The sequence below is a fragment of the Varroa destructor genome, unplaced genomic scaffold (genome assembly GCF_002443255.2).
Source record: "Varroa destructor unplaced genomic scaffold, Vdes_3.0 BEIS01000003.1, whole genome shotgun sequence".
Taxonomy (NCBI): domain Eukaryota; kingdom Metazoa; phylum Arthropoda; class Arachnida; order Mesostigmata; family Varroidae; genus Varroa; species Varroa destructor.
In genome coordinates, this window is record NW_019211456.1 from 3,562,240 (window position 1) to 3,582,732 (window position 20,493).

At 43.0% G+C, this 20,493-nt stretch overlaps 1 protein-coding gene across 1 annotated transcript in view; it reads left to right on the forward strand.

Moving 5' to 3' along the window:
• Positions 1-19,998, forward strand: part of tll (nuclear receptor subfamily 2 group E member tailless) — a 28,184-nt gene extending 8,186 nt beyond the window's left edge. The window contains exons 4-9 of the mRNA XM_086982632.1: positions 5,288-5,369; positions 10,286-10,462; positions 10,774-11,017; positions 15,629-15,865; positions 16,067-16,292; positions 16,686-19,998. Coding sequence (XP_086838758.1) covers positions 5,288-5,369; positions 10,286-10,462; positions 10,774-11,017; positions 15,629-15,865; positions 16,067-16,292; positions 16,686-17,038 — 1,319 coding nt within the window. The 3' untranslated portion in view covers positions 17,039-19,998. The remainder of the gene's footprint in view (positions 1-5,287; positions 5,370-10,285; positions 10,463-10,773; positions 11,018-15,628; positions 15,866-16,066; positions 16,293-16,685) is intronic.
• The last annotated feature ends 495 nt before the right edge of the window (positions 19,999-20,493 follow it).

A 20,493-nucleotide genomic window follows, 5' to 3' on the forward strand; every position in this document is an offset into this window, starting at 1 on the left:
GCAAAAACGTCCCTGCAGCAGTGCGTACATTTAAATAACGAAAGTTACAATTAACGCTGGCAAGTTAAAGTTGGTAGCATTGTGTTTGGAAATTTTTTCCAAAGATTTAGTGAAAACGTCAGCTTCGGAAAATCGAGCAAACTCTCGAACGCCACGCTATCATAATGTAGGACTCCATAAGAAGAAAGTGCACTAACAACAACTATTAAACTCGCGAAGGAACGAATGTTTGCACGAAGCATAAAAAAGAAGGGTCCCTATGTAGCGAACAGGGTGCGCGTAACGTTTTTTGCTTTTACTTCGGCGTACCTTGGATGTTATCAATAACCGCCAAAAAATCATTGCACCTACACATCTGCGCCATTTTTCATTAACATTAGCAGTAAGACACTGGGCTATGGACTCATGAAGCCCTGTAACCTGCAGCATAACTCAAACGCTTACCATATTGTTTTTATTTAAATCTGAATATTATAATTATACGCAGGCGAGGAATAGGACATATTATTTGACATTATTGTTTGATCAGATGGGCTCAGACAAAAGCATGCCCTGTTTTTCCTGCAAGCACGACAAAATGGCCGTAGGTGGGATGGAGAACGCGATTAATGCGACACTGCTACGACCCCAACCAGCATTTGGCTTAGCCACTCAGCTAAGGGACTATGTTGAACGCTATTACACTGGCCTGCTGCTACTGCTGCTGCTGCTGCTGCTGTCTTTGGAGCTGATTCCCGGCGGCTTCATTGGGCTGCCTCCGTCGGGGGTGGCTGGGTGGGGGCTGGTGGAGAATGCGAAGGGAACTAACTTACCTCCGCTAGTGGTAGTGTTCTAATGGCAGTGTCACGTATCCTGGTGAAAATCACTCTGACATCGTTCCCGAGATCTACCCAGCGATACCTATGCAGTCTGCAGGTCCTCTACAATTCAATCCATTTAATGTTCCTATGATAACGCAACGTGCACATCATGATAATAATGTGCATGATAATATTAATCAGGAATGAATCAGGTTTATGGTAATGATTATTGTTATTATTAGTATGACGATGGTTGCTGGCACTATGCAGTGAATGTTGGGAGTCGTGGCGGGTCATTGTAAGCTAACAAAACATCTATGGACAGCTATTTACCAGTGAAGCGTTGTTATGAGAACGCTAGTATATGGCCACCGTTCAGACACAAACGAGAAAAAGAAACTTTCTTCTTTTATAAAATCTAATGTTTAATATGATAGCACGTTGGAGAGGAAATTTTGAAAACAGAACGCTGTCACTAGGTTACGATGGGTTACCAAGGAAACTACAATCATTCGAGCCGCGAGTGTGGAAAAACACGTTCCCATATAGTAGCTCCCAAATAACCCGAAAAGGACTCCTTGCTAAGTTGGTAAATACAAAACATTGGCCACTAGTAGATAGGTACATGTTACTGTTTCCGAAAGAGAGTGCTCTTCCTTGTCTGCGAGTTACTACATTGTACATAGTCGCCGAGCATTGCGCTGGACGCTGCATAGGTCGATTTTGACCAGATAACAATTCGTAAATGCAAGTAATACTTCATGCAAGTAATTCGCGCGAACTACAGCGATTCGAAACAACTTCGTGAAGTTTACCGGAATTGAAGTTCTCTAGTTAAATTGATCCAAAATAAGTTTTGTCTATGTTAATTCACCCTTAAATGCTGATTTTGAAGCAAACAATGTTCTGCGGTATCGTGTGGCCTATATTTATTTTTGGAAGGGTAAAGGCTTATATGTGTTCTAGGTAAAGAAAGGCTGATTTGCAAGCCAACCGTGTCTCCTGTGGAGTATTGGTATTGCGTCTATAGTTGGGTAGGACAAGCCTTTCGCCGAGAGAACTTTTTCTATTAAAATACACGGGAAAAAAGAAACAGTTCTCACGCAACAAAGGACACAACGTTTTAAGAACTTTCGGCATATAGTTTACTTGTTTTTTTTTTTTTGTAAACAAAAGCCAGGTTTTGCGATCTCCGCGGTTTCGCGGATTGCGGCGCACGGTAAAGTTACTATCACCTTAAAACTGTCCAAATAAAGATGTTACTGCTTAATCATAATAAATGTGTAAGTTTAAGCTGTTGATACCTTGGAAGCAACCTTTGAAATAACAGGATTGTGACTGGCAGCAGCAACAGATGCAAATTTTCAGCTGAAACAAACGTAGTGGTAAATCTTTCCGCTCAGCGTCAAGGTTGGGCTGTCGCAATTCTGCTCTGTATGTGCTCTGGGTAATGATTTATATAAAAGCTGTATTCCATAACATAAATAGACACCAATGTCTGTATGAAGTCGATATGGCAGTAGTAATCCATATGATCGAGTTATTTTCCTGTTAATATTTAGTAGGCAACCCGCACCGATAATCGCCACGACCGACCGTGACACTCCGAACCCAGTGACGCGGCAGGCATGCTGTCAACGGAACAAATTCTGTTTTCTCTCTCACCTGCATTTGTGACCCAGTTGGGCTATATTGGGTGCTCTATTATTCGTTGGGACTACTCTATTCCCTTACTAGTTCCCACGCGCTGTACTCACGTCGGTCGCGCTCGGTAGAACCGAACTCGATTTCTCCGAGTGACGCAAATCTCGATGGCCGCTAGCGTCCCACCCCGCCCTGATAACTCCCTGCGACTGGCCAGTGGTTCTGCTCTAATATTGTCCATCGAGGGACAACAGGGTAATTCTCTTTATGAGAAAGTTTGTTCTGATTTAAAAAATTAAGAGGATTGCTTGATTTTTAGATGTAGTTTTGTCGTTCTCAATGTGCGCCTAGACTACGCATGACTTTTAGATTTTTTGACAGTGTGGACCGCAATTTATTACACTATATTTGTCGCTAATCTGCACGTGCGTACATATGGGCGGGCAGTAAAAGGTACGCATAACGCAGTGAGCTTTTTTTATTTGTTTTGAGACAAATTTTAACAAGGAAAACGTTATAGGCCTTGAAACGTTGTACGTCCATCGTCATTTATGACAGCCGTCCTTCCTCCTGTTCCGCATTCGAATCTCGTTTCTGCAGAGCGCAATTTAAACATTACGCTTTAGGGTCTAGTTGCTAGGGCAGGCGTAGAATACTTTAATGGATCAAAGTAACGATGGTCTAGTCGAACTGTTGTCGGTTTTATTAGTTAGCCAGGTGAAAATGCGCCTAGCCTTGAGCGGCAGGCCCGGCTCAGGAGCGCTGACACTTTTCGACCCTCTGTGCGGGGGTGATATTAACTTTTTGAAATAAGCAATTTATGATATCACCCGAAGTGTCAATCCCTAGATTTTCTTTCGTTGTTGAAGCGACGCTACCGCTGTTACAATCGTCAGGCCATGGCCCTCTATGTTGACCGGCTGCCGCAGAGTTTTGTTACGTTTTGTCGTGACTCCTGAGCGGCGCGTTGCCTGCAACCCATAGACGAGTACTGCCCGTCGAGGCCTAGCGGTAAATTTCTCTCTTTACGTCCTGTCGGCTCCCTGTTTCGGCACAGACTCCACAGCAGCGACGGCAGCCTTCCCTTTGTTGTCTCACTTACTAGCAGCTCGTAGGGCTGCTAGGCCACATCAAAGTAATCGTATACTCACTCCATCAGATTGCCGCAGTCTCCTACTTCCGAAGCTTGTCTGATAGCTAATGATGCTGCCGCGATGGCCGTGTTGTTTGAGAGTGATCCTACGGATGAGTAACGAGCACTAGCAGCAGCAGCAGCAGCAGCAGCATCAGCAATGGCGCCGGAGATCTCGGTCTCACGTTATATATATCATCATCATGTGTTCTTTTCTAAAAGTCTGTCTGGTAGCCTATGGTACCGAGATTTTTGCCGACGCCTTCCCTTTGACTAATTGAATATAAATACAGTGACTCATAGAAAAGCACATGTGTATAACCAATCCAGGTAGATCGTGACTTAGACAGATTGGTAATTTGTAACCTTTTAGAAACAAAAGTCCATGCGAAGAGATTTCTATCTACACAGACGTGCACAAACAACAACACGTGCTTTGCGCATGTAGCGTGTTGCGAGAAGAAGAGCAGCTTAAACAATATTATTTAATATTATGGATATTTTTAGCGAAGGAATACCTTGCGAGCCGCCGAGTAGTTCTGAGCCGCCACTACCTCTTCGCTGACACTTACCGCGTATATATATATATTATATTGAAAAATATACGTGTAAATAAACTTTATTCTGCCTAACGCTAGAGATACACACAAGATGATGCTTGACAAACAACGGCGGTTATTCACGTTGATTGTCGATAGTAAAATGCTACTAAATGCACATTGAGAACAAATTATTGTTGGGTGCGTGTTTCTGACAGCGCGTGCTTGAATACGTATGGGCGCATGGTGACGCTAAACGGCAGATCAGAATCAGCTTAGAAGTTGGGAAGGGGCCACGGCTAACATCAGGGCAATCACGGCGACCCCGTTCGAGCGCCGGCACATGTCTAGCTTGATTAACGACTAGGTCACCCTGACCGATCTCACCCTCAGAGACAAGTAAAAAGAAATGCAAGGCTGCCACGAGCTCCATTAGCTTTCATTTACCGGGAAAGGGGAAGGCGCAAAAATGCAGCAATTCCGGACGATACGAAATACATACTCTACATAAAAAGTGCGATTAACCCAACTTCTAGGTAATGAGCTAAACGCCGACCCACTTTGTTTTCTCTAACTCAACAGATGATGAGCAACTCTCGGGTTGTGGGCATACTGGGTATCACTCTGGGCCTGGAATTGATTTGACGAAATGCGCCTGATAGACTGATCGGGCACAGTAGTATATTAATATCGTTGTTGTTGTTGTTGTTGTTGTTGTTGTGCAGAGACCACATGGCCACGTTGTAGGCCATCCCATCTTTCTAGTCGGATTAATTGTATAAGAAGCAGAAAATTGAACGAAAACTCAATCCGTTTGTTCACCGAAGCGAGAAATTACTATTTGTTTGTTCCGGTAGAATCCTACCGAGATTTGCAAGTCGGAGAACAATGAAATGGCGAAAACGTGAACTATAACTAACGAGTTCCTAAAAACGCCTACCATGCTAATATCTGAAACACGTAAAAGTTACAAACCCCATAGAAAAGATACCTATAAAGACGTGACAATCGCCTCATGTGGGTCTACCGCACCGTGGATAAATGCTGTGCGTATTCTTGCAAGCGATCTTCGAATAGCTAAGCGAACTTATTGCCCTGATTACTTTGGTCTCTTCACGGAAAAAAAACGTACTGCCAGATAGAATTCTAACGTTTAATTGTGAATATTTCAGGTCGTATCTTGCTTGACATACCATGCAAGGTGTGCTTTGATCATTCCTCTGGTAAACATTACGGAATTTACGCCTGCGATGGGTAAGTGCACATTGTTCTAGGACCGAAAAAGTTATGGCACTGTGGCACCGTTTATCTAGATAGAGAATTTCATAAAATTCTAATATATGATTTGGATTGACAGTTAATTTGCTCATTTGGCAAAACGTTGGCGTGTTAAGTAATGCTATATTTTTTAAGTTAGTTATCGCGACGAACGTTTGCTACAGGATCGCTTATTGTATTGCTTCATTATAATGGGTCCCGTTAGACGATCTATCACTCCACGTACGTCTGATGTGAATATCAGTCGTGTCCATTGTTTAAAGAAAGCAATTATTAAGCTATGGATACGTTGTCGCCTAACTCTTTAGATAGACTGAATCGGGCTCGGCTCGTGTTCGCCCACACTTTTGTCGTTAATCCATTTAGTGTTCTTTGAAAGACGAAGGCGTCCTTATGGAACTATTTGGGCGCTTCTTGCCTAAAATTGCGCCCAGTTCGCTTCCCTTTACTCTGACTGTATCTACGGGCACTATTTGTTCGCGTCGTTATGATTCAGCCTAAATGCGAGTTCCAAATCTCGTCGTTGTTCTCGTTAATTGAATTCGAGTTGAAACATAGGTAGGACTGGCGTTCAAGTGCTAGCGCCGAAATCGCGCGATCGTTCGCCCGTCATCGCTCTGTTAGCTGCCGATCCATGACGCTGCAATGCAGTCGCAACGTCCTCTCTATGCAGTGCCATCTTGAGTTCTGGGCTCTCGCTCTTTTCGACAATAAAACTGGATTTCGTCAAGGGTACTTGAATTCAACTACCGAGCCACTACTTGCTTCCTGATCTCAGGACTGCTCCATGACGCTTCTTCGCAGCTCAAGTTTTTCCCAGTTGTTAACACAGGATGCAGGAGCGATACAATTCCAATGAGGCGAACATCGATATCATCGTATGAAATCAGCGATCTTTATCTCTGCTTGCAAAATCTATCCGTATTAATATTAGGTTGTGCCTTTGCGGATCATGAAAATCTCTCTTCTCTCTTGATCTATCGTATTGAGTTTTTTCCAAATAATCTGAGATAATCTATAGCGTCCAGTTTGTTTATCAGAAACACGTTCGTACTCCCCCTACGAAAATGTTTTCAAATACGTTGAAAAAGCCACATTTACGAACAGTAGTACTGAAAAGGTACATACAGCTAAACGTTGAATTGACCATCTTGAACAATGATACGTTTGAAAATGGTAGACTCCGAGGTCGGGCCGACCTCACTCATGCGTTTACCAAAATCTGAAGGGGCTAAAACGGATTGTTTGTACTGAAGTGATAGATTGTCCTTGCAAATTGCATACATGACCCAGTGAGGTGGGTGGTAAAACTACGTATTTAAATTTTGGATATGTGAACCCTTCGTTGCTATTACACCGTCTTAGTACCGCGTTAACAAAAGCTGACAGGACACACAAAAATCATTTAGTTAGCGATCATCCGCGTACAGGCAATAGACCATGCGTATTGATAGTCAAGCATATATCTATAGGATAAAGGATGACGATATACGATATTTTCGTGGTACCTTCGTAACAAAAACTGATCATTCAGCTTTTGGGTATGCATTAGAAGTGGGGAGTGAGTTACGTAAATGATCCAGATTGCTTTTCGCAGCAAAAAAAAATATGCGATAACATGGTAAGCTCCACAACACTGACGCCTCGAAGGCTTGCTCGCGGACCTATCTATAGATTTTTTCCTTACATTAATGTTTCGAAACTTTCTAATCGATTCTGCGTCAGGCACAGTATCTATTGCCGCTCGCATATGACTACCACGCGAGTAGCTGCCGCTCGTTTACCTAATACCACTTCTTAGTCCTCGAGCTAATGAAGTGTCGTATGGGCACTTCTTGCTCGCCATCACTGGTAGAATCTGTCATATTGTTACCTCATTGGTCATATCACAACCAGTCAGCCCTTTACAACCTAATGCAATATGGAATATACCAATATGTGCTCAAATTGGTCATTCCATGCGTGAGCGCATGCATAAACTGTGCTCCATCTATTAACTGCTAGATGAAACTGTTACACATAGGCTTGCCACGCAATAGCTATTGTGCTAGTAGCTAATTGAGCGCTACAACGTTCAGTGTTACTTAGATGGACGTCATAGCTCGGATGGATAGGATCGCTTTGCTGCTGCTTTTGCCGTTCTCTGGTCATTGAAAGGGCGACAATATCTCCATACTGGCCATCCTAACACTGAGCCTTCGACGTTACCACTTATCCGCAACCTCTCTCTCTCTCTCTCTCTCTCTCTCTCTCTCTCTCTCTCTCTCTCTCTCTCTCGCTCGCTTTTTCTGATCTTGGCGGCAGAAAGCGTCGGTCCGAATTGACACGTGTGATCCATGCAACCAGCTATGCCGCCAGCCCCGATGGGAGCAGTTCACTAAGCTGCTCGCCATACTCGAGGCCAGATTGTAGGCCACTTTCGCTTTGCTCTTCGCAAACTTCCAAGCTATCTCGCAAACTAGAACCTCTTTGCCCTCCTTTCAATTCGAACAGTCACCGATCTGTCACCCTGTTAGAGGAGCGTTTTCCTGATGAAAATGTCAACGCTTGCAATGGTGGCAGACAGGACAGCGGAGCAAGTTTCGTTCTTCGCTGAAAGGAACGAGATGATACGATCGGTTCGTCGAATCACCTCGCCAGCGACCTCGACGGCTTTCCTTTTTCCGTCCGTTTTCGCCTAAGTGGGTGGTAATTGTGGCAGGAGGTCGAATGAATGCGTCCGGTTCGTATTTAATTCACGGACGAAACACAGAAGAAAAGACGCGCCAAAGGAGATGGTTGGTGTATCGCTCTAAGTGTCCTCCGATCCTTTGCTATCGGCAGCGTCGATTCCGGCCGCTGAATGAGTACTTCTTTTTTTACTGGCAGCAGCCGTGGATTCATGGCCGCTCAGTTGGATCGACACTAACAGTGACAATAGGACATGGATGTAGAAGAAAACTTTCTTTGTGAGGGAACAACTTCTTTGTCTTGTCGCTTCACTAGATTCCATCAGCATCGTTCAATTTCATCTTACCTTCTATCTCATTGCAATCCGTAACGCTTGCAGCTAGCTGCTTACGTACCACCCACATGTATACAGTTATCCGTGCATACGCCTGCAAAATTAGTCAATCAATTGCCTACTATTACAGCTAATCATAACATATTTGCACGTTTCTACATACTGTTTAGAGAGAAGACAAACCCAAATGTTTTTTCCCCTAATTTACCCTTGACAAGGCCCTCCTTTCATGATGGGTAAACTGTTAATATCTGAGGATCTTTAGGCATATATCTTTTCTGCCACAAGAATCCACTGCAACTGATTGGAATAGTTGGCGTAGCGACGTATATTCTATTCAGTAGAAAAACGTTTTGTGTAAGTAAGCTAGTACTTTAGCAGCTACACTAATGCCTATAATAACACGAATATCTGTAATGAGCTGGGCGCGAAACTTTAGACCCTTTTGGTGAAACGACCAGGCCATTAAGGACATAGTTGAAGGGTAATATTCCCTTTCTGTCCCGTCAAAGCCTTTTGATCATGCTGCTACAGCCTGTAGACAGGGAATCCAGATTGCGGATCGTTGGAGGAAAGCATTTTACCGTTACTTACCATTTCCATAGAAAAGGTTATCGACTGGCACTCTAGGCCGCTGCGTGTAAAAAAAAACAGGAGTACATGTACATTTTCATTGAACTCTAACTATTGCTGGTAGAAATTATGGTAGCCAGCTTTACTATATTTTATGTACGTGTGCTGAAGCGATCAGTCAGTTTCTGCGCAGTCTGTAGGGTTTGGCCTATCTAGTCTCCTACTTCTGCTGTTACTTGTCCTGATATTAGTAACAGGCCGTGACGGTGACATTAGAGTGACACCGAACGAGTGACTGACTGAGTGAGTGAGTGACTATGGGTCTTCATTTGATATTGGGGAGCATTTGCTAGTTGCTGTGGAGCTGCTAGAGTAGTGAAGAGTCAGGCGTGTCTGCAGCACGACGTGCTGGCCTGAGCGCTATAAAGAGACGCAGCAAGGTGACAATGGCCCTACCACCTCAAGTTTGCACAGAAGGCTTCGATGGGACAATATGAGAGCACTTGAGAAAGCATCAGCCTGCCGCCGATGCGATGGACTCCACTTCGATAGCAAATGCCGGCCGCAACAGGAATGATAGCTAAGCGAATTGTCACCGCCGAACGAAAGAGCGTCTCTAGTCGCAATTGCAGTAGCGGCACTCGGTCGCTAGCAACTAAAATCGCGTCAAGCTTTTCGTTAACTGCCATGGAAGCAACGAATGACGACAAACTACAGACAGACGCCCACTTCGACCGGGCCGAGCAGAGGAAGCCTGCAGCTCTGCGGGAAACCCCCTCTTTGTTCCTTCTACTTCAAGTCCGACACCCTAAAGCAGCCCTCCACCCGTTCAAGCATTTTGGCTTCTAGACTGACTGGCCCGTCGCTTCGGAGTCCCATATCCAAACTGGCTTACACACGCCCGCCATAGACGAGTTAAGCAAATATCGGCATTCGGTTCAAGTGTGTCTGTGGATGTGTACGCTTCTGAAGCGTTGTAACACATTATGCGTATCACGAACAATATTCACTTGGTGCCTATAAGTGGTAGAACAACTGGGAACAGCGACAGCACCGTTCGCCACTTCGAGCGAAATTCAGTGGCAATACTATGATATGGGGGTGCAACCTCCGATCTAGCTTCCTAGTGATCCGAACGATCAATACTCAAATTAAAAATATGTGTCTCATGAATTAGCTATTTTAACATGTCAGTTTTTATAAAATGTTCGAGCATTTCGTGATGTTATGGCTGAGTTTCCTATAACATATCCAGTGATAGGGGAGCCGATGTAAAAGTGTTACGTTCAAATTTTACGTTGTAACTCGTTTACAGATGTGCAGGCTTCTTCAAACGTTCAATCCGACGCAACCGCCACTATATCTGCAAAGGCCGAGGAACGCAAGCGGACCAGTGTCCTGTAGACAAAACCCATCGAAATCAATGCCGAGCGTGCAGGCTTCGTAAATGTCTTGCTGCTGGCATGAACAGAGAAGCAGTACAGCATGAAAGGTATGTAAGGACTACCAGCAACGCGCATTAGATATTCGAACACATGTAGAATAGATTTCCAGTGTATATATATAGGGGTTGTACTGCTAGTAAGTTCTGACACTTAGGCAATAAATGAACGCTCATTCTCCGCTATCTTTTTCTGCATACTGATTAACACTTAACTCAACTTAATTTTGAGTTCTAACCGATCGAACAATTTTATCCATCTACGGTCCCCAGGTTTCTAAGAATGGAAAATCGATATAATATAAGCTAGCAATGCATCATATGAATTGCTTGTTACACGGTTGAAACAATTCCCGTTTCAGGGGTCCACGAAATTCAACCTTGCGTCGCCAAGCGGCGATGTACTTGAAGGAAGTTATGGGCGGGGATTACCTCCCAGCAGGGCCAGAAGGTTCTGTAGGAGCTTTAGGACCCCTTCCACTACCTATGCCTCTACCCCTTGCTGAAGCGGCCCCTGGAGTTGGATCCCCGGACGGCCAAAGGAATAAGTCAGCGTTTGGCCATCCAGCGTCCCTTCATTTCCCGTTAATCATGCAACTCGCTAGGGTACGTATATGTTATGTGTGTATGAGTCTCATTCAGTATTGCGATAGAACAAAAATAAAAACTCATGTTTATCAATAAGAATATACAGTCGGCACAAAATTGGCGCTTTTACTTCCTTGACGTCTGTGTGAAGTTGCAAGATTTATACACCGTGGTTCAGTCGCGGTTATTTCGAAATTGTGCCGTCATTCTAGCCCGTATTGGATTGCTCCTGGATTGGGGATTTGGCGATCGATATCAGACTGAGGCACATCGATCTCAGTTTCACATAAACATTACTTTCGTTGAGATTGTATAAACACAGGAAGTATACGTGCGTGTGTGTGTGTGCGTGTGCGTGTGTGTGTGTGAGTGTGCGCATGAGTTCTTATGCGTCACAGTGTGTGTCTTAGTTATTGCCATCCTTTGGGCGATCCAAGAGCCATTCTACACGAAGCGCTCATCTGTGATAGGAAAGTATAGCTTCTCGTCTTTCTGAAAGGCGAAAACCGCTTATATTTATCATTTGGTCGTTGCGCTAACCGACATTGCCAGAGCAGGAGGTCATAGTAGTTATGGTTGAACGACAGATTGATATGCTAATGTATTCTCTCTTTGTCCTCGGCCATCCTTCGTGAGGAATCGTTCTGATCGCGCACTTATGTTCGCTGTAGGACCACCGGCTATTGCACACAGATCGCTTTGAGTCTTCAATGTGTCTCGAAGGAGGACGTCGTTGCTGCGGTGGCGAAGCGACGTTTTCCTGACAGCAAATTTTTTAACTGTAGATTAAACCGTACTTGTTGTGTTTCTTAAAGGGCGTACGAAGAGTTGCCTAGTAGGAAAACTCTTGATTTGCTTCACGCACGTATTCATAATATACATCGTTAGATGAGAAAAAAAAGCTCAAATAATTAATACTTGAATGAAGGGTAGAATATTCTATACAGTCTCGTATATACAGTATCTTCTGCAACACAGACAGATAGACAGCTACTGCTTTGTCACGGGACGTAATAATTTCACATAGAGCCGAAAGAAGCCTCCTATCGAGCATGCATCGCTTCAGGTGTGGAACTCGAACAACGCCTGCTGCTGATCGAGCAGATGGGCGGATTTATTTCGGACTATTTAGATTCACGGAGCTTGACTGCGTCACACAAAGAGTGTAGCCGACCTGATCAGTGAACTTCTTAGTCTGCAATGTATAGACATTAAGTGACTTAATACCTCGGAACATCGCAGGGTAAAACGACGAGTAAGATCTCGCATCGCCGTTGTGTCTCTGTGTGTACGCATATGATACATTTAGATGCTGCGGTGAATATTCGATAGTTAATTTGGTTCAACCGCAACGTTCCGTATCAATGTGTGTCGGAATACTCTCTATCGGATCTGGATGTGGAGCGTAGTCTACGCTACCATATCATGCATCTGGCGTGTCTCGGCGATCTCAAATGCCCGTCGTAAATCGAACTATAACATAGTCAGTCACCTCGGCCTATTATCATGTCATATCATCTCTATTGCAAGAATATCAGCAGAGCATTTAGTTCAATTCATCGACTTTTTCATTGCTAAATCCCCGACTTGAATTTCCGAACAAGCTACGAAGTGCTTAATCGGCCGTATCATCCGCTCAGGTCACTTACTATCCATTCACGATGCTTCTGCTGCTACCGCTACTGCTGTCAGAGTCTTCCCTTGTCTGCCTTAACAAAAGAGTGGTCACGAAACAATGTATCCAACTTAATAAGGCAAAGGAACGTAAAAAAGCATTCTCGGTCTTGCAAGCCTTCTTGGCCCGCCGTAAACGGAAATATTAGCTCGAAATATAGAATAAGTGTTATATGGGGTATTACACTCTGTGCCTGAAAAGCTTGATCGTTGTATCACAGGGTTCGTTAGCATGCGTCTTAGTGCACTTCTAAATTTCCCGCAATGACCACAGACCGCCCTAGCTAAACCATCAATTTTCCTATGCCTTCTAAGCTGTGTGAGGGACACCATACGCGTAATACCAGGGTAGACTTGAAGACGCTCGCGTTTAGATAACGTCACGTTGGGGAGCTTTAAAAAGAATCGCTGACCATGCGCATGGCAATTCTGCGCGAGCATAAGACAGCGTCAATATTTGCATGGAGATTGATTCCGGCACAGTAAATTTGGGTGCCTGCTGAGGTTAAGTGCTGGACTCGCAGGGGGCTCGACGATCGGAAACATGGCAGGGAAGATACACATCGAATATGCATGCGAAAAGACCCTGCTGATGTGCCATCTGATACTCTATGGAACTCAGCCCATAATCCCTCATAAAAAAGCTCTGTCCATCCCGCTGTGTATAAACGCTGCCGGATCTGCCTAAACGGGACCTGGTTAAACTGTTTGGTAGCAGCTAAGGGTCGCGATCGATGCGCGTATCAGCATATGGAAGCAGAAAAAGTACTCGCTATACGAGAACTCGTCCGCTAAGTTTTAGGGGGAAAACGAAACTGTCGACATGTCGAATGTACGATATTGCAGCTTCGGCTCGATGTAACTGCAACCCGTTTGTCATTTAGAGTTGATGCTTCCAACTTCAATTATGGACACGCAAAGCTGATGCAGACTGGAAGTTTATCGAAATCATTTGTACTACCGATTCGATTCGGGAGGATACTACTGTCCTCGGAACTCAGGAGGCTTTTCGACCTCAGTAGATTCCACTCAGTTAGTCTTTCTGGTACTCATCTCGAGTCTCTACCGTTTCCCTTTCTTCTGCTTCTTCGTTTTATTCATTTTTAACGCATCTAGTTTCTTTAGGAAAATATAGAGTACAATTCTGTGCACTTCTGATCTTTTTTCTTTCCTGCGTGCTTTCGTTTGGAGAAATTGACGCATTTTTTTTGTTTTCTTTTTTACCCCCTCCACTCGGCCATTTTTCATCCGCAGTCATCCACTTTTGCGTCGTTTGCGAACCTCAACATCATCATCAATTCACGTCGCCTTATGCGCTCCTTCATCTGTCGAAGTGATTTTTATTCTATATTTTCACTCTGTATATATATATATATATAAAGTCTGAACAGCGAACAAAGTCGCCAGCAACACTCTGGATCGCAATTGGTGATGACAATGTGTCGTTCGTTCTTCGTCTTTTCAATAACAGCAGCGCCGATCGTTGAACGACCGATTATGTTGGATCCAGACAATAAGAAGCACTACTGCCGAAGGTACAACAGAAGGTCCCCCTAAATGAAAGAGTGCAGCATATGAACGTCCCTGTCTATGGATACGCCTATGAGTGAGGAGGGTTGAGCGTCGCCACAACCTCTCCGCAGTTTTCGAATGCGAGAGCCGTCAACTACTGAAGATCTCACTTCGATCACAATAGATCACGATGTGGCCAGTCCCGCTTAGTCGAATAATGGTCTCTGCGGTGTGTCGACAGAGGGAGGGCAGATTATCATTTTAGTACAAGCATGCAACAAATACTGCACATGCAAAAGACGGGGGCACAGAAAGAGCTTAGCTTTGTTGTGTTGTGGCCTAACTGTCTATCGTTTATCCCCCAACACTCATCTCTAAGAGTGTGGCTTAGATCTGTTAGGAGCGAGCTTTAAGAGCTGAGAGAGAGAGAGAGAGAGAGAGAGAGAGAGAGAGAAATTCAACTCAAAAGTTGTGGCCGTTAATTGCAAACAGAAGGCATGCGTAAGTTCGGTCTGCGTCTAAGTATAACCGACAACAGTTGCAGAAAACACGTTGAAGTGTAAGCTGTTGAATGAAGCTGAAATACCTATAGTGTGAACCTGTTTGATGACGTCTGTAAAATAGCTACGAGTATCTTCGGAGTTTTTCGGTAGGTTGAGTTTTACTGAGACACAAACCTCGCAATCGCTCAAAGATTAACACCCTGGTTGAAGGCGAGTACGCTATCTCAGGTCACACATACTAAAAACTACACTTCAGTCTAAGTAAACATTGTGCCGCTATGAAGTGTCGTCGTCAGGCCTTTATTGATTATTTATAGACACTACTTAAGTTGACATAGACCAAAGATATGCGGGTCACAATCTGCGAACATCGTCTGGAAATCCCTAAGTGCCTTCGAGATGGGGTGGCCGATCTTGGCAGATGCAGAAAAAATTTTTGCTTTGGGGCAGATGAAAAAGGCAAAGATAGAAAATGGAGCTTCTCTTTATATAGCACCCACGCTATACAGAGCCGGTAGTTAATTGTTCCCTCTTACAGAATGAACCAAAAGTATACCGCCGAGAAAAGAGAGATGGGACGAAAAATGAAAGCGTCGACTCTAAAACCAGTAGTCAATACAGACAAACCGTCTCTGTAGCGTTAGTTTGACCGATGCACCTTCAGCATGGTTAGCCTAATACATCTGTCATTCCTAGAAATCCAGTTATGACAAAAATGCTCCTCATCTTATAAATCATTCTAAAGCATTGGCAGACTATTTTTAAAAATACTTGTGTCACCTTATTTTCTCGAAACTACTCTACACGGCCAGGATATTCTTTGCTGTAGCTTACTTCTCCATTGAACCATTCTTACTTTGATTACTATTACTACAAAAGAAAGATTCTAAACCAACAAAACGATGGGCCTCAGATGAACATATCTTATCGTCATTTACAGCTGCCGGTGTCCCCAATTCCGCTAGGGGTGTTGCCTCCTTCGCCTTTGCCCTCTCCACTACCTCGCCACACTCAGACAACGCCTACATCACAATCTAACCTTCAAACAACCCCATCACCTGTCAACCCCAGCGCAGGAGGACACGGCCTTTGCGAATTAGCAGCACAGGTTCTCTTCGTTATCGTCCACTACCTCAAGACGGTGACACAGCTTAGCTCGCTGCCATTATCGGATCAGGTGCGTTTTTAGTTTGTTTACTGATAAGCTCTTTCGAGGCAAAAATAGTAGGAAGACATGTTTTTAATAACAAAAATACGGAAAAGAAAAGTCTTTATCCACCTAATGTTTCTATAGGACGTTAGTACCCTAATCAGAATTCCATCAAAGCCATAAGTATATTAAAACGTTGTTCTTTGCTCTCTATGCGTGTCTACGCAGCTTTTTCTACTTGAATCATCTTGGAGCGAATTGTTCCTCATCACCGCCACTCAGATGGGCCTTTTACTAGATGGTGCTACCTCGCTGATATCTGATGCTGCAGACGAACGGTGGAGTACTGATGACGTTCGTGAGATGACGTTAATTCAACGTGATCTTCAATCGCTTTGTTTGGATGGCACTGAGTTTGCTCTGCTCAAGGCAGCCGTACTTTTCAATCCGCCGAGTAGGTCTTCAACATTTACTTATTAGGTTCACTCATTTAGAATATACCAGGATTGGAAGCACGATCCACCGTAAGGCTTAGATGTTCATTTTTTATTGTAACAATTTAGGTACACCGAAAAATGTATTAACATGATGTATGTACTGAGCGTTTAAATCACAAAAAGAATCACGTGTTTGTTAGTAAATCAATATCTACATGGCTTCATGAAAGGTGCAGTAACTCATGCTCAATCAGCCTCTATGTTTTGGTTGGCCTGTTTAAAGGAATCTTCTCTTGCCTTCATTACGAGTTCTGTTGCTCTTTTCAGAGAAGCCATGGCCACACGTAACATGTTATTTCAATTTCATTTGTGTGTTGTTGTTTTTATGGGAATCCATTTTCCTTCTCCAGCGAATGCACCGACAGGACCATCGTCATCTCCGCCTCCAGCTTTAAACTCCTCCCCATTACTGTCTTCCTCACTGTCATCACCTACGCGCCGCCTCCACGAAGTAACTGCTGTACAGCGCCACCTAGATGATGTTAGACGAACCCTTGTCGGCTACACGGCCGGAGCGTATCCTTCACAGCGCGACCGAGCGGAACGAGCTCTCGAGGCAATCGTTCCACTGAGAAGAGTCGCTAAGGAAATGATCCAGGATCTGTTCTTCAAGAAAACTATCGGAGACGCAGCTATTGAACGTTTACTCTGCGATATGTACAAGAACAACTTCTACTTTTCCGGCATAGAGAGACCCACATAGCTTGCTCTGTAAATTGCTATAAATCCTTCAATAAATTGATCATTTATCGGCAATTTCATATATACGATGACTTGCCACTGACATATTTTCTATACAGACACTTGAACGAATTTCGGTTTCGGCGTGAAGCGTCGCAGTTACGATACTGATACTCCCTGCCATTACAACAAAAGATGCAAATTAGGTTAGCTCTTAAAACTCAAGTCAGATACCTTTTTATTAGTTGCAGCAGGATTGGGAATGGGGTAAAGAACCCAGCTAAAAGCCCACACAGGTTCCCAATTGTTTCGTATAATAGGGCAGAGAATAACACAATACCTAGCGAAGTTTCATTTGATTGCCAATGATAGAAACGAAATATATATTTCTACTCCAAACGATTAGGCAAACGACATTTGCGATTCCAAATGTGTTGCTTATTATTATTTGGCCAACGACGATAACACTAACAACCATTTAGTTGTAAAAAGTGTGCCAAAGGTGCGTCTTGCCATTTGCAGGACGCACCAGAATGCACTATATCATGCATCGAACCGTATGGCTGGAGCACACAGATGCATGTGGTCAATGGGGTATTGTGTCAGCGCTGCCCTGTCAAGGCCTTGTCAGAAATACACACACATCAATAGAATGGCCCGATCCTAAGCTTACGTGAAGCTCAAGACGACGTTTAATGCAATGGACGCATATAACTCAGAGCAAAGCAAAGTGACACACTCTAGTTGCGAACAATATTTATATAATTAGATATAAAAATAATAATTATTCTTTGACGCATTTTCGAATACGGTTATTTGTTCTTTGATATTGTCAAGGTTGACTGACTCACTCTTTGTAGTTAACTTGAAATCATTTTTTGCAAACTGCACCAGATAGTAAAAACAAGGTACGAGCAGCATACTTTTAGATATGCTGTCTATTGCTCCGTAGTACGCAATATGTTTTCCGCTATACTTGCGCGTAAAAGATCGATCAGAGATACGATTATGTGCGATTTTAGGTTAGCACGAGAAAAAACACTATCAGATTTTACCTTATTGACAAGCAAGTTTTTTTGTCGTCTGTCAAGTGTCCTGTTTTTACGGCTGCAATAAATTCCACGTACCATTATGGCCGCAGAGTGAAATCAATTATATGGCGAGTTAACTATGGGGTTACTCATGTATCATTAATGCCGATATTCATTTTTTTTTCTGCTCGGGTTTGTTTTATTGACTTTTCTCGTTTCCATAGAGATGCATTGCAGACAGATGTCGTATCGAGCCGAGTATGATTTTATGCCAACTAGTCGTATACAATTTGTAAGAGATCGAAAAGTCTTCATGTGAGATAGATGTGTTTGTCAATGTGCAAAATTCATTCTATACGTGTATTGTAGGAACAATTGAAGTTCATGGCACAAGAGACGATGTAAATCAGAGGTGGAACAGGAGTTGAAAGGGAACTCTTTGAAGGGGAACACCAAAGCATTATTATCATTGGATTGCCTTGCATTGAAATTATTACTGGAAATAATCGTGTAACAATTAATGTATATACATAAACGCATGTGTAATGATAATTCAACAACTTTGTACATATAAATACTAGCAATTATGAGAACAACGATATTTATGTTCAGCTATCAGATAAAGCGAGAATAGGCTAAAAATGATTTACTAATAAATGTTTAATTGATGAGAATGTGAAAAAAACGTAATTATATCTGTCACTTTGTATGCGACGAAACGTAAACGGGTGTTAGGTATTGTCATAAAGTCTAACGTAGGAAACATTAATTCTTGGTATGGTATTGCAACGTTTGGTTGTCGTCTCACTGTCACACGGTGTGAACATATACATGTAACAAACAATTGCTACATTAAAACATTTCGCAAAATTGAAAAGGTGTCCAAGTTTAGCCCAACCATTAATACCATTTGAGACCCGTTAGTATGTGGTACATATTTAGTTTGTGGTACAAATTGAAGCTAAGGAATCAATTTAGTACCACAGTTCTCCCTAGTCTTATTGATTGGTCACTACGGTAAGATACGTATCGTCACCCCTTTACCATATCTATTTATTACTGTTGGTGATATCGAACGGTAGTCAAAAAATTGTCATGTGTTCATTGTGTAACTATGTAGTGTAATAATAAAGCGAAGCACTCGGTCGTTCGAGTAACGCATGCAACAACCGTCCAACCGCTACCTACGTGTCGTCCTTAAAATCGCACCTCATAGACGACGATACAATGCTTTAGCCAGCCCCCCTGTCTGAACCTTGTTTCTAAGCGCATCCTACCGAATCACTCGTATATAAAGGCCTGAAATAGGCCAGACACTCTTCTGTTGAAGACGTAAATCAGTTAGATACTTTCTCATGCGGTGCGATTTCGGGACATGATGACAGGTTCGCGATGTACCATCTATTCATTTAAAAGATCAAGATTAGAGATTTGGGCTTAGATTTTCAATCAAAATCTTCACATGAACGAATGTTATAGGTATTACATGGATTTTAACATGTTTCATGAATCCCATTCTCCCATTAGTTGCGTCGTCAGTCCTGCTATAGCGTTGAACAAACTTAATAAATCTGTTCTAACATGTCACCTATATTATACCCAATTATACCTAGAGCAATCGTTTGATTCTGAACCGATACTTTTACAGGAGCTCAGTCGAAATTTTTCTGTGACCTTGTTGTATTAATTATCTTGCCCCGTTGTAGGTATTTGAGTACAGGAATCATATATTCTCCATTTATAATACTCGTATATGATGGTAACATTACAACTGATCCGTAGATGCGCTCCCTATATTAGACACCTGAACAAATAGCTGAGGTCAATAGCAGAATTGTCATAACCCCGAGCCCATTCTTTAAAGTTCGCCTCGTGCACGCGGCCCCAGCCTGAAATCTTATCTAGGCCAGACGTCGTTCGCTGTCTCATTGGATAATTGTTGCAGTCTCGATAGTCTACTGTACTTATCTTATTTTCGCCTTTTAATTAAATTATCAGCTCACGAAAGAAACCCACACTCTTGAAAAGCATTCATCCAGTTGTCGGAATGGCTCGCGTTTAATGAATTATGTACACATTAAAGATTATCTATATTTTTCGCGTATGCCCTAGGTGAGAAAAGTCCGAAATAGTACGTTGAGTCGCATTATACTATAACAATAACTGTAATACGCTGAAAATTAGCTTTCCGGCGGTTCAAACGACTGCATACATTAAATAAATTAGCTCGGAATTTTTTTCGATGCCAGAATAGATGATCTGATATCGTGGGAAGCGATCAAATCTGTAATTCGCTCTCCGAAAGGTCCACACGTTAACTCTTATATCAATATACACATCTCTAATTATGAGCACATAAATTCTATTATATTTAGTAGCGGTCCCGCAGAAAACCATATCATATACATGTCAAGTCAAAAGCATCTACCAGCCGGAGGAATACGTG